This window comes from Rosa chinensis, chromosome 2 (genome assembly GCF_002994745.2).
Source record: "Rosa chinensis cultivar Old Blush chromosome 2, RchiOBHm-V2, whole genome shotgun sequence".
NCBI lineage: Eukaryota > Viridiplantae > Streptophyta > Magnoliopsida > Rosales > Rosaceae > Rosa > Rosa chinensis.
The window spans coordinates 46,588,230-46,603,610 of record NC_037089.1 but is presented as its reverse complement, the minus strand read 5'-3'; the positions used below and the strand labels follow the sequence as shown (position 1 = coordinate 46,603,610).

The 15,381-nt window shown below is 36.8% G+C and overlaps 1 protein-coding gene across 1 annotated transcript; it reads left to right on the top strand.

Annotated features, from left to right (window-relative positions):
- The first annotated feature begins 6,124 nt into the window (after nt 1–6,124).
- LOC112184385 lies at nt 6,125–8,784 on the top strand. Its single transcript, XM_024322642.1, has 2 exons — nt 6,125–7,763; nt 7,850–8,784. The coding sequence occupies exons 1-2, from the start codon at nt 6,125–6,127 to the stop codon at nt 8,782–8,784; spliced, it is 2,574 nt and encodes an 857-aa protein (XP_024178410.1).
- Nucleotides 8,785–15,381: the final 6,597 nt, after the last annotated feature.

Here is a 15,381-nt window from a genome sequence, read left to right as displayed (position 1 = left end):
TTTCCTTTCCATTTTCCTTCTCCATTCTCTAGTTGCAAAGTTCTGCGTTTTCAAGCAAGGAGAGGAAGAAGAAAAAGGAGCCGTGAAGATCATATCCTCCATCATCCACCTTGAAGGCTTGCTTCCAAGATTCAAGATCCAACCATCTAGCTCTCCATCTCCATCTCCCCTCACAGTGTAATTCATTCTTTTTCCTTGTAATGATCTTTTGTTTTCCTTGTTTGAATTCATATGAACTTGTTTCTAGTTAACAATAATGTTTAGGGTAAAGTTTAAGCCCAACTTCTATGTTTAAATAAAGTTTTCGAATTCCATAATTGTGATTCTAAGTTGCTTATGTGAGTTTGTTCGATTGAATTTGCTTGATAGAAAACTTTTATATGTTTATCTTATTTGGGTCGACACTTATAGGATTTGCATGTAATTGGTGCTAGGTTTAAGAACATGAAATCGACTTTTCGTTTTGTGTAAACTTGAATCAAAGTAGTAAAGGTTTTGGACAAAAATCGAATTCAATTGAAGAGGATTGCAATTAGGTGAACTTATTCATACTAAGTTGTACACTTGAGTTGATAGTCTTTCTCTATGTGTAATGCGTTAAACATGACATGGTTGACTAGCTTTCTAGGGTTTGATTGCATGTTTGATAGGATTAATCTAGGTGCTTTCGCTTAGGTTAATTAGCATTGAAAAGTAAAATATGGGAAATCATTTGCTTTCGAATGTTTCACATGATCAACTCCTCTCTCATGACTTGGAAGAACAATTATAGGGTTTGAATCGAATTTGATTACATGGAATTGATTTTGATCTTTGTTCCTTGCGTTCCACCCTTGTATATATGTTTTTACGTTTTCTTTATTTTATTTATTTTAATTTTAATTTTAAGAATCCTAATCCCCCCCCCCCTTATTTGTGTTCACTTGTATATATTTATTCTTTATTTTATTTTTGTAAATAATACTTTTCTTTATTTGTTTCACAATGACAGGTGTACCCTCAATCCCCGGAATAGAACGATCCCTATTTGCTTATACTACTAACGATATTTCAGGGTTAAATTGCGCGCTTGCTTTGAGCGCGTTACCTGTTGAGATTTCTATCCTATTTGTGATCTATATATATATATATATATATATATATATATATATATATATATATATCTCTATTTGTCTCCACCAGATTTCACTAGGGTTTGTCTAAGTGTGCAGTTTCAAAATCCTTCTGTCCACTTCTCCTTCCTCATGGTTGGCACCAAGGTTATCGCTCACATGGGCGTTAATCAACGCCGCACTCTCTCTAGAAGAAGAAGGTCGTCAAGCGGCCACTCGCGCTGGCCTCACTCGCCTTGGGGACCTTCATCGTCCTCGTGAACGTAGCCGCAGTCCTCCTTCTTTGCCTTGTCGTTCCCCTAGGATGCATCCCAGCGAGTCCTCTTCCTCCCAAGCTACTCGTGCTACTCAGCCTGCGACCATTCTGGAAAGCTTGTCTGACTCCATTGATGCTCTGCGTTCTTCTCTCCGTGATGGTATTATGGTGACAGATTGGCAGGTCACAAGCATGATCGATTACATCTCTGACATGAACTTCTCTTTGATTCACTGTCACACTGACATGAACAAGCTTGCTCTAGAAATCCAGAACCTGCAGAGTCATCCTCCTGGGTTTCCCAGTAAGGACGCTGTTGCGTCACTCCATGCGGACCCCCATCCGGAGGCTGAAGCCAGCAAGAAGGCTGCCACTAGCCCACGCTTCGTTCCTAATGTACCTTGGGAGGATCTCGACGCCAGTGGTGATTCACAAGACAGTGAAGAGGTCTATGATCGAATCACCAAGCTCAAGGAGGAGATTGCAGAGCTTTCCCATTCAAAGGGGGAGAAGTAGAAGTTTTTCTTTATTATTCTTATTCCTTCTTTCCTTTATTTTTCATGGACAATCTTATTTTGGTATGTAAGTGCATAAGCAAGTACTGGTTGGATGCTTATTTTGTTATGTTTCTAGTGTTTTAAAATTTTAAAATCTTACTTGAATCCGCGAAAAGGATGGAAACTGATTCCTTCGATTCAAGAAATCTTTAGGTTCTCCTCCTTAATGCTTTTGATTGTTGGTATTTGGTTAGTCTGTAAAGTCTGTTTTGTAAGATAGAACTTGAAGAGTGTGTGTGTTGAAAGGGAATGCTCAAAGGGAGAGATTGTAAGTATGTTGGGCTATTCTCATTGAACACACACATTCCCAAAGACACTAGGAGATGAGGTTGCAAAGAACTAGGCGAGTAATTCTCCTATTTTCCCGATGGTTCAAGGAAACGAAAAGAAGATTGCAGAATCGGATCATGAAGAGAAAATCAAGGAGAATCACCTCACTGATCTTGAGTTAAAAGTGTTATTCATTCCATATCATTCATATGATTTTGAAATTGATATGCATATCGATTAAGTTGATTTGAGACACTTATCTACATTAAAAGGTTTTTGAGATGCATATCAAATATAGATTGGATTTGCAAACAGTTAGAAAATATTGAGCGTTTATCGAAATCAGTTTTAAAAGCTTTCTTTGTTTATCTTGTTTGATATGAAAAAGAGATTTGATTGAGGGGGAGTCTTACTCCTCTATAAAAGGTTTCAGAACTGATTTTATCATGTAGAGTTTTTTTAACATCAAAACTTGTCGTATTGGTGATACATATGTTTACTCAAATTATTTTCTAAAAAACTCTATTTGCATGTTATATGTTTCTTTTCCTAGCATACTCTGTCACTCGCATAGTTCATTCTCAAGATCAGTGAGACGTTGAGTGCAAGGAAGATTGGAAGATTGACTCATTTGAATAGGGTGACAATTGAGATAGGAGTTAGAACAGTTGTAAAACAAGTTAGCTATTTGCTAAGTGAAAGTGATTGTTGTGAACAACACTACTTGTATACTGTAAATTCATTTAATTCATAGTAGATTGATTTTCTCGTGTTGGATACGTTAAAAGCCACGCAGTGAAGTTTTCTTAGTGGAGAGGTTTACACTGTGTTAGCAATCTTGGTGTTGACTTGAAAGTGTATATTACATTTGCAAAGCAGTTTTCTTAATCATTTTGTTCTATCTGGTATTTTTACACACTTTTATTTTTCATTCATTTTTATTAAGAAAAATAAATAATAAAAGATCCATAAGCCATATATTTTTCTCCCCATTATCTGCAACAACCGTTTTCTTTCATTCCCATTTATTTTTTATTTTTTAAAATAAAATATTTCCACACATGCTGCTGCTGAACATTTGTGGAAGAAAAGCTAGTTTACCGTTGGAGAAAATATTTCAAACAGTACCCGAACTAAGGCCGACTCCTAACTTCAGTACCTGACTTTGCAAAACTATCACTTTAGTACCCCAAGTTTGAAGCTCGACCCAAGAATGGTACGCGCCGTCCATCACAACATTAAATATTTTCTACGTACGTTGCAAACCATTCTTGGGCCCTCAAAATATGCCACGTGGTTAGCTAGTATCATGGGTCGGACTTCAAACTTGGGGTACCAAAGTGATAGTTTTGCATTGTCAGGTACTGAAGTTAAGAATGAGCCTTAATTCGGATACTGTTTGTAACATTTTCTCTTACTGTTATCCCATCACACAAACTTAGGTCTCATCAAAAAGCCCGCGGATCAAGTGGGCCGATGGAGGCCCGCCGGCCCTGAGGGCTAAAAAGCCCGCAAAAGCCCGCCTCCGTGGGTAGTGGGCCGACCCGCAAAAACCCGGCCCGTTAAAGCCCGTAAAATATTTTATATATATATATATATATATATTGATAGGAGCATAAAATGCTATGAATTTATAGTTCAAACCTCTATACTTTTGCTTAGTTTATTCCTTAAAAAGATCAATTTAACTTTGTTATTTTCTTAGGTACTTTGAGAAGCAGTTAAGGAGAAAAGAGAGCTATTGTGGGACAATCAAGGCACTTCACATGAAGTAGTGATGCAAAGGATGGATTATGATGATTCAGTTGGTCCTAAAACTCAAGAGAAGATGGAGAAAGTTGCCGTGCAAAACAGTTGCAGAGAAGCAGAGAACAGAGTACAAGAGTCTGCCTTATTTTCTTCTGTTTTGGGAAGCTGTTTTGAAGAACCTTCGAGTGGAATTATGAAGGAAGGCCTGGAACTATTTGAAGATCACATGTTCTACTATAACTGAAGGCAAATAGTTGGTCCAGAATGATAAAAAGGAAGCCGGAGACTGCTCAAAGTTGGTTCCTCGAGAAGACTGTTTCCATCAGCTTTTCAGGAAGCTTTTTCAAGGACTTTTATACTGGACTTAAGGGATGATAATCATGAATTTATCTGCCCAGAATTTAAGAATGTATGTTGTAGAGCAGTTTAGAATCAAGAATCATCCAGAAAGGTGGTGTAATGAAGAAGTTACGATGCTACAAAGATGATCAGAGGATAAGGAAAATCTGGAATTTCTGACAAGTCTTTATGCGAAGCATTTTCAAGACCGTTGTTGGGCCACGTTTCAAGACGTTTTCTGGAAGTTTTTTGCACGGTTTTGAAGGGTGACATCAGATGTATTATGTCGCAGAATATCACCTTCGAATCTGCTGGGAATCCTTGTCAAACATGGAGAGGGAAATCAGTCCTAGTTGAGAAAGGAAAGTGAATTAAAGGCTATATTTTCTGAAGATATTCTTGGCAGATTTTGGGACGAATTTTATTGGATTTTTGCTGCATTATACTTATCAAGAGACTATTAGAAAGACTTAAGGAAGGTTCAGAAGATTGTGTGGCAGCCAAGCAAGTGGAGTTGGAGAAGAATAAGGAGAACTCAACCCGGTTTTGAAGAAAAAAGTTAGGGGTTTGTAAACAATAAAAGAGGAGGCTTCTAGGCGTCAAAAATAGACCATACCATACAGATTTCACGCCTCAAAAAGAACCCTAGCTCTCTGATTTTCGAAGCCCCATACAAGCATAAGGAAAAGAAGCCACCAAAGTCGCCATCTGCCACCACCGTGACCATCCATCTTCAAGCAACATCCACCGTGCCTCTTCACTCTCTTTTTCTGCGACTTTGCTCTTTTATTTTCAATATGTTACTGTGTGTTTACCTTAGAAAAATGAGTAGCTAAATACTTTTGTGTTAGGGGCTAGTTTGAAGCCCTAAACTATGGTTCAAGTTTCATAATAAATTTCTATGTTTTAGTTACTTTGTCTATGAGATTGTTCTTTGGTTCTGGATTAGATGAGTCTTTTATATGTATGTTTTATGTGGTTGCAAACATATAGGATATGCATGTAATTGGTGCTAGGTTAAATAGCAATTCACCTAATAGTTTTGTGATTTTAACCGAAGTAGTAAAACCTCTCGCCTAGGTGTGTACCAAAGATGAGGAATGCAACTAGACACGCTTGTTGTACTAGTTTGTACACTTAGATTGACATCCTTCCATATGTGCTTAATGCTTTAGAACTTGCTAAATGTAGGAGCTGCTTGTGATCTCTATGTTGCATGTTTTCAAAAGGTTCTAATAACGGCGCTTGTTCTTGTTAGAACATTATAGGGAAGTAATATAAGGTACTTAGCTTGCTTCTAGCTTTGTAACTTGGTCAATCTCTCTCTCATGACTTAGTAATAAACATAGGAAGAAAAAATTGGAACTTGGATTGTGTTTAGTGGTGGATAACGAACTCCTAACTGCTCATCATCATATTCACAAACTCTACTTTAGTTTCATCTTTTGTTCTTACTTTATTTTCAGTAAAATTAATCAACAATCCCCCCCAATTGTGTTTTTAAATTTGTTTTATTATAGTTTCCAGTTTTCTTTGTTTTCTAGGTTACATAAATTGAAGGTGAACCCTTGATCCTTGGCGTAGAACGATCCCTTACTTTCACTACTACAACTTGACAACAAAAAGGGTTTTAAATTGCGTGTTATTTTTAGCAGAGCAATTTTTGGCGCCGTGTCGCCGGGGATCGAATTTTACCTTTATTTTTATGTTTTTTTGTGTCTTTGTTCTTTTAGTTTTTACAATTAGTTTTGAATTTCTTTTCAATTTATTTTTTTCTTTGTAGCTTCTTGTTGAACTAATTTGCGTCTCTTTTCTCTCATTGAAGGAAGTTTCACTAGTGGATGCATACAAGGAACAACCCAAAAGGGGAGTTAGTGCCTTTGAATACTGAGTTAGAGAAGCTAGTACGAGAAAATAGAAGGTTGAAAAGAGAAGAACAAGCTGCTCAAGAAGAGGCCGAACCCATCATCCCCTATTTCATTTTTCAAATGTCAGACGACGAAAACAATCGGCAGCCGCTGCCACCACCACCAAGAAGGACCATTAGGGAGCTCTCAACGTCCCTCATAGCTGGAGGTATTCCATCATGCATTCGTTACCCTCAACTGGCTGAAGGAAAGACAGGGAATTTCGAGCTTAGGACTGGTTTTCTCCACAAGCTGCCCACTTTTCACGGGTTACCTAATGAAGATCCTAATTTGCATCTCCAAGAATTCCAATTTATTTGCTCAAGCATGACACCAGAGAATGCAGATGAGAATATCATGAAGATGAAGGCTTTCCCGTTTTCTCTTGCAGACAAGGCCAAGACATGGTTGTATAGGCTTCCAAATGGCTATATAACCTCATGGGATATCATGCACAAGACATTCTTGGAGAAGTATTTCCCCACTTCAAAAATTATTGCATTGAGGAAGCAAATTACTGGAATTCAGCAAGGCATGGACGAGTCTTATTCCGAATACTTTGAGAGGTTTCAAACCTTGCTTACTCAATGTCCTCAGCATGGTTTGAGTGAGGATAGTTTGTTGACAGCGTTCTATGATGGCCTCATACCCATAGAGAGAGATATCTTGGATGCAGCAGCTGGAGGATCATTTATGGACAAGTACAATGAGGATGGAATGAAGCTCATAGCAGATCGTGCATTGAATGCACAACAATTCAATAATACCTCAAGACGTGTTCAAACTTTCTCTTCAAAAGGAGGTAACGATTCTGAAATTAAAGCTCAATTATCAAATCTAACCTCTATGCTATCTCAGGTCTTGGGTAACAAGAAGCAAGGAGCTATGGCTTGTGGTGTGTGCTCAATGGAAGGCCACCATACTGATCGTTGCCCTCAATTATATGAGGAAGAAGAGGTAAAAGTTGTGGGAAATTTTCAGCAAGGAGGACAACATGTAAAGAATGATCCATATGCATATTATCCTGGCTCGAGAAATCACCCAAATTTTCGATGGAGTAACAATGATAATGTATTGGGCCCTTTTCAAGCATCTCATGGGAACAACCATACACCTCCAGGGTTCACTCAACGTCCTCAAGGGGAATTTACACATAGCTCTGCCCCACATCAAGCTTCTAGTTCTTCATTGGCTCCAATCTTGGATAAGTATGACAAGATGTTCGAAGCTTTGACATCCTCTACTCAACAACTCATTCAATCACAGCAAAATCAAGGGAAGGAAATTTCAGACCTTAAGAAACAAGTGGGAGAATGTGTCAACAAGTTGAATCAGTTGCATGATCAAGGAAAACTTCCAAGCAACACGATACCAAATCCAAGAGGAGGGTTTGAGTCCGCCAAAGTAGTAACAACACGAAGTGGAAGAGTACTCAGTGACGTCCCTAAGGCACAGAAGAAGGACAAAAGTGTTTCTGACCCTTCTGAGATTGAAACTGAACTTGCAATCCCAGACCCAGCGACTACGAGGATTGAAGACTCATTGCAATCCCCAACGAAACCAGAAACCAAAGGTAAAATTCCTAACTCTTCAATTCCGGTTCCTACTAATCCTCTTTCTTCTTGTCTACCTTTTCCAAGTAGATTTGCTCATTCAAAGGAAGAAGAAGACAAGGGGATGTTTTGGATATTCTCCGGAAAGTTCAAGTCAACATTCCTCTCTTGGATATCATAAAACAAGTGCCAAAGTACGCCAAATTCTTGAAGGACTTATGCACCAAGAAGAGGAAGTTCAAGGGGAATGAAGTAGTAGCTCTTAGTGAGGAGGTGTCAAGTATTCTTCAACAAAAGCTTCCACCTAAGCTCAAGGACCCGGGACAATTCACCATTCCATGCACAATTGGTGTAAAGAGGTTTGATAAGGCTTTACTAGATTTAGGAGCTTCTATAAATTTAATGCCTTTCTCTGTGTTTTCAAATCTTAATTTAGGTACACTAAAGAAGACCTCTGTGGTGATTGAGCTTGCGGATCGCTCATCTATTCATCCTTTAGGAGTAATTGAAGATGTCTTAGTAAGGGTGGATGGATTGGTCTTGCCTGCTGACTTCTTTGTGATTGACATGGAGGAGACGTCAAGTCCCACATCATTGCCTTTAATTTTAGGGCGTCCCTTCATGGCAACTGCTCACACGAACATCAATGTCTACAAGGGAACGTTGACTATGGAAGTCCTTGGAGAAAGGGTAACGTTTCAAGTCTTTGAGCATAATGACATCACGAAAGGAATGGTGGGGCGTGAGGACAAGGAATTAAGAGAAGAAGTCCGATTTCTGAGGGGTTGGAAGGGGCATAAAGTGAAGGAAAAACACTCTCTGAAGAACTTGAATAAAGAAAATAAAGGTAATTTTAATTCTGACATTCATTTACCTTTAACTAATTGTAAGAGTGTTCTTGTTGATAGGGCTCACTTAGGAAATCCAACGCCACAAGAGGTATGCTCAATAACAGATGACCCACCAGATTCAACCAAGCACTCATACACAAAGGCAATGGCGAGGTTGTTTGATAAGGCTTCACGTGGAGCCTTTGGATGATCCATAGAGGATACCGTCTGGCTGAAAGACGTTAACTCAAGCGCTTGTTGGGAGGCAACCCAATCTTTTACCTTTTTCTGTCTATTTGCATTCATATTTTGTTCAATTTGATGTGTTTAGTGTGTGTTCAGGTCGGATAGGAAGGAAAAGTGAAGGAAAGACTCGTAGCTGTACGCGAAACAGAGTCCAGGTCGCACAGTCAGTCTACTTTAGACTGCTGCCGTTTTTCGCTCAGATGGAACCGGACGATGTACCATACATGAATGGAAAGATCTTTGAGTCTAGTTTCTGTAGGTTTTTACAGAACTGGATTCGGAGTTGATATGCGTTCCCAGTTCCAGTTTGAATGCAGTAAGGTCAGCTCAGGAAAACAGAAAATTGTGCAGTTGTGTCACAGAAAAAAAGAAAAAGAAAAAAAAACTGGGCATATTTCCGTGGATGAAAAGAGGAGTTCTTTACATGGACTCACAGCTCTATATGTATACTACCTTAAGGCCGAAAATCTCGTCCATTGGACCAGTGATGCTCCCGGAATAAAGGCTTGGAGTTAGAAGGTGTTCCACATATGCACAGAGAGTTCGCAATGTCCACTTTCACTTCCAAGTGGTATCATCGTCATCTGACGCTGCATAGAAAAATTATGGGACCTAAAACATGGGCTGCCGACACAAACTTAAGGTTTCCGAAGATGCAACAAGACTTCACATGGAGCTTACGTTAGGAAGTCAAGACCTTATGGTCTTGAGGTTGGGGTCTTTTGTTGTCATCTCCAAAGGTCGTGAGCATTGGGAGGTCTACATGGGGAGCTTTTCTGAACTTTTTCTCCTTACCACCTTTTGTTTTGTTAGCCTTTCTCTATGCTTTTGTTATTCATTGCATGCTCTATTTGCCATACATTGAGGGCAATGTATGATTTAAGTGTGGGGGAGGGATTTATGTCTTGTGTGTGTCTTTGTGTTTGAAAAAAAAAAAAAAAAAAATTTGCTTTTAGTTTTTTTGAGTTTTAGTTGCCTTTCAACTGTCAGGGATGAACTTATATCTCTGAAATTATGGATAAAAGAGGATCACAATATTGAGATGATGTCAAAATAATTCTTTGGTTAATTACGATATCTATAAAGCATATGATTGTGTAGTAGATATGGTTTTCGTTGACCTTGGTATAGAATATTGAGCATGTTGATGATGAGTTTTGATTCATAATAACCCTTGTGAGAATTTGAGCCTATTTGCCATTCTTTGTGAGTGATTATTGAAAAATATATTCTTATTTTCTTGGCGATGCTTAGTGATCTCATTATCTTTCTATTTGATTGACTGCTTGACACAGATTAAGTTTGACGGACTCTAGAGATTACTAGAACTTGCTCTTGTACTAGTCGAAACTTTTATCAATACATGTCCCTGATTCTGGAAAGGATAAAGGCACCTAGGAATTTTCACCAAAGCCAAAAATAACCTGTGTCCATATTTGTGCCCGTCGTGGGACTCCCCTAGATAACCCCTTTGAGCCTACATTTAAACCTTTTTCTTTCATCACCCTCAAAATCCTAACCCTTGAACCTTAGTATAGCTATATCTCTACCCTTGTTCTAAGGATTTAGTGGAGCTAATTCACGAGGCAGACAAGATTTTGAAGGCACTACAAAAGAGAAGATGAGAAAGAATAAGTGTGGGGGAATGACTTGTCCATGTGAAAAAAAAAATTATATGTATGCCGAAAAAAAAAATGAAGAATGAAAAAAAAATGTGTACGGCAATGAAAAAAAAAAAGTGCAAGTATTTGTGGATTTTAGTCCCCCCATTGAGGATAAGGAGTTTGTTTTGAAATTGAAGGCCTAAGTACGATAAATTTGGTCTTTGTCCTATTCCACAAGTGTTCACAGGAAGGTTAGCATGAAGCAAGGGCTCAATACAATGACATCCGCCCTCAATAAAGACATACAAGAAGTTCAATGTTGCAAGATGCCTTGGTGACCAGAAGAAGACGTCTCAATGCTTCAATGAAGGCTCCACTAGGTTTTTAGAATAGTTTGTGACTTTTCCTTACCCTTTCGTTTCTATAAACCCCTAAACCTTGGCCCCATTACAACCTTGTATTAAGACCTCTTTGATCCTTAAGATGGGCAGCCTTTGATCTGTGGAGATTGGTTACAAGAGTTGAGCATATGGTTCGGTCCGTTGGGCAAGTAGTTGGTATCCTTCATGAGATCGTAAAAAACATTAAATGCATATATTTCGACATAGCCTTTCCTTCTATATATATGTGAGCTTTTTGTTTGTCGAAAATATTATCATCTCTCACATATATTTGAGTGACAAAGCTTTTAAGCATTAGCCTTGATCTGAGAGAAGAAAGAGTGATGAATCCTGTGAGGTTTGAATCATACTTGTTGGATACATGCTGAGCTCCACCCATCACCATTGTCATATCCGTGTCTTACATATTTATATGTGGAATATATGTTTTAATTAACTCTTGAATTACTCATGATTGATTCTTGGTTGCGTGCTAATCTTGATGCTATGAAAGTAAGAGATTTCTGAGACAACAATGTTGAAAGGCTAGTTTGTTTGGAGTCTAGAGTCTTTTGTTTAGTTTTGATTGAGTCTTGTTAGTTTTGATTTTTGCTAAGGGACTAGCAAAAGCTAAGTGTGGGGGAATTTGATAGGAGCATAAAATGCTATGAATTTATAGTTCAAACCTCTATACTTTTGCTTAGTTTATTCCTTAAAAAGATCAATTTAACTTTGTTATTTTCTTAGGTACTTTGAGAAGCAGTTAAGGAGAAAAGAGAGCTATTGTGGGACAATCAAGGCACTTCACATGAAGTAGTGATGCAAAGGATGGATTATGATGATTCAGTTGGTCCTAAAACTCAAGAGAAGATGGAGAAAGTTGCCGTGCAAAACAGTTGCAGAGAAGCAGAGAACAGAGTACAAGAGTCTGCCTTATTTTCTTCTGTTTTGGGAAGCTGTTTTGAAGAACCTTCGAGTGGAATTATGAAGGAAGGCCTGGAACTATTTGAAGATCACATGTTCTACTATAACTGAAGGCAAATAGTTGGTCCAGAATGATAAAAAGGAAGCCGGAGACTGCTCAAAGTTGGTTCCTCGAGAAGACTGTTTCCATCAGCTTTTCAGGAAGCTTTTTCAAGGACTTTTATACTGGACTTAAGGGATGATAATCATGAATTTATCTGCCCAGAATTTAAGAATGTATGTTGTAGAGCAGTTTAGAATCAAGAATCATCCAGAAAGGTGGTGTAATGAAGAAGTTACGATGCTACAAAGATGATCAGAGGATAAGGAAAATCTGGAATTTCTGACAAGTCTTTATGCGAAGCATTTTCAAGACCGTTGTTGGGCCACGTTTCAAGACGTTTTCTGGAAGTTTTTTGCACGGTTTTGAAGGGTGACATCAGATGTATTATGTCGCAGAATATCACCTTCGAATCTGCTGGGAATCCTTGTCAAACATGGAGAGGGAAATCAGTCCTAGTTGAGAAAGGAAAGTGAATTAAAGGCTATATTTTCTGAAGATATTCTTGGCAGATTTTGGGACGAATTTTATTGGATTTTTGCTGCATTATACTTATCAAGAGACTATTAGAAAGACTTAAGGAAGGTTCAGAAGATTGTGTGGCAGCCAAGCAAGTGGAGTTGGAGAAGAATAAGGAGAACTCAACCCGGTTTTGAAGAAAAAAGTTAGGGGTTTGTAAACAATAAAAGAGGAGGCTTCTAGGCGTCAAAAATAGACCATACCATACAGATTTCACGCCTCAAAAAGAACCCTAGCTCTCTGATTTTCGAAGCCCCATACAAGCATAAGGAAAAGAAGCCACCAAAGTCGCCATCTGCCACCACCGTGACCATCCATCTTCAAGCAACATCCACCGTGCCTCTTCACTCTCTTTTTCTGCGACTTTGCTCTTTTATTTTCAATATGTTACTGTGTGTTTACCTTAGAAAAATGAGTAGCTAAATACTTTTGTGTTAGGGGCTAGTTTGAAGCCCTAAACTATGGTTCAAGTTTCATAATAAATTTCTATGTTTTAGTTACTTTGTCTATGAGATTGTTCTTTGGTTCTGGATTAGATGAGTCTTTTATATGTATGTTTTATGTGGTTGCAAACATATAGGATATGCATGTAATTGGTGCTAGGTTAAATAGCAATTCACCTAATAGTTTTGTGATTTTAACCGAAGTAGTAAAACCTCTCGCCTAGGTGTGTACCAAAGATGAGGAATGCAACTAGACACGCTTGTTGTACTAGTTTGTACACTTAGATTGACATCCTTCCATATGTGCTTAATGCTTTAGAACTTGCTAAATGTAGGAGCTGCTTGTGATCTCTATGTTGCATGTTTTCAAAAGGTTCTAATAACGGCGCTTGTTCTTGTTAGAACATTATAGGGAAGTAATATAAGGTACTTAGCTTGCTTCTAGCTTTGTAACTTGGTCAATCTCTCTCTCATGACTTAGTAATAAACATAGGAAGAAAAAATTGGAACTTGGATTGTGTTTAGTGGTGGATAACGAACTCCTAACTGCTCATCATCATATTCACAAACTCTACTTTAGTTTCATCTTTTGTTCTTACTTTATTTTCAGTAAAATTAATCAACAATCCCCCCCAATTGTGTTTTTAAATTTGTTTTATTATAGTTTCCAGTTTTCTTTGTTTTCTAGGTTACATAAATTGAAGGTGAACCCTTGATCCTTGGCGTAGAACGATCCCTTACTTTCACTACTACAACTTGACAACAAAAAGGGTTTTAAATTGCGTGTTATTTTTAGCAGAGCAATTTTTGGTGTGTGTGTGTGTGTGTGTTTATATATATATATATATATATGTAGATATGTGTGTGTTAATAAATATATATATATATATAGATATATATAATATATATACACATATAGATATATATTTGTGTGTGTGTTTATATGTGTCTGTGTGTGTGTTATATATATATAACACATATATATAAATATATAGATATAGATATAGATATATATGTGTGTGTGTGTGTGTGTGTGTTTATATATATGTGTGTGTTATATATATATATAACACACACACACATATATATATAGATATAGATATATATATATATATATATATGTGTGTGTGTGTGTGTTTATATATATATATATATATATATATATATATATATATATATGTAGATATGTGTGTGTGTTTATAAATATATATATAGATATATATAATATATATACACAAATAGATATATATTTGTGTGTGTGTTTATATATATATATATATATGTGTGTGTGTGTGTTATATATATATATAACACACACCTATATAAATATATAGATATAGACATAGATATATATATATATATGTGTGTGTGTGTTTATATATATGTGTTATATATATATATATATATAACACACACACACATATATAGATATAGATATATATATATATATATATATGTATGTGTGTGTGTGTGTGTGTTTATAAATATATATATATACACACACACATATAGATATATATTTGTGTTATATATATATATATATATGACTATATGTGTGTGTGGAAATTCTTATATTTCTATATAAAATATGTGCTAATGTGCATATATATATTCTACATATCGGTTGACCAATCCGATCGGATTCGAAAATATGGTGAAATTGGCTAAATTTTTTACCACACTCATAATTTATTGTAATAAACTCATCCAACAGTCGGTTTTTCCATTTTCTTTTAATTGAGAGGGGTTGCTCTTTGGAGTGTATGATATATAAATATAGGTTTATAAGAGTAACTACGTTTGACCTAGTTGATCCAATTCGAAACGAGAACCAAATTGGCTAGATTTTCTACAACCACCATAAAACATTACAATCTCTCCATCGAGCGGTTGGTTTCTCCGAATTCATTTTCCACTTCATGGTTGCTTTAGAATGAACCTAAACAATTAAAATGCAATGTATAAGTCATACAACTTTAGGAATAAAATTGGTATAGACCAATGTGTTTGTAATAAAAATTAATTTTGTTTATCTTATGTCCACTCACATCCATCGATGAAATATATACAAACGTGATGCGAAAAAATAAGCACGTTTCTCCGTTGTCATGGCATCGGTCAACCAATAAAACATATAAGTGTCTACGGTTGACCAATCCGATCGGATTCGAAAATATAGTGAAATTGGCTAAATTTTTTACCACACTCATAATTTATTGTAATAAACTCATCCAACAGTCGGATTTTCCATTTTCTTTGAATTTATAGGGGTTGCTCTTTGGAGTGTATGATATATAAATATAGGTTTATAAGAGTAACTACGTTTGACCTAGTTGATCCAATTCGAAACGAGAACCAAATTGGCTGGATTTTCTACAACCACCATAAAACATTACAATCTCTCCATCGAGCGGTTGGTTTCTCCGAATTCATTTTCCACTTCATAGTTGCTTTAGAATGAACCTAAACAATTTAAATGCAATGTATAAGTCATACAATTTTAGGAATAAAATTGGTATAGACCAATGTGTTTGTAATTAAAATTAATTTTTTTTATCTTATGTCCACGCACATCCATTGATGGAATATATA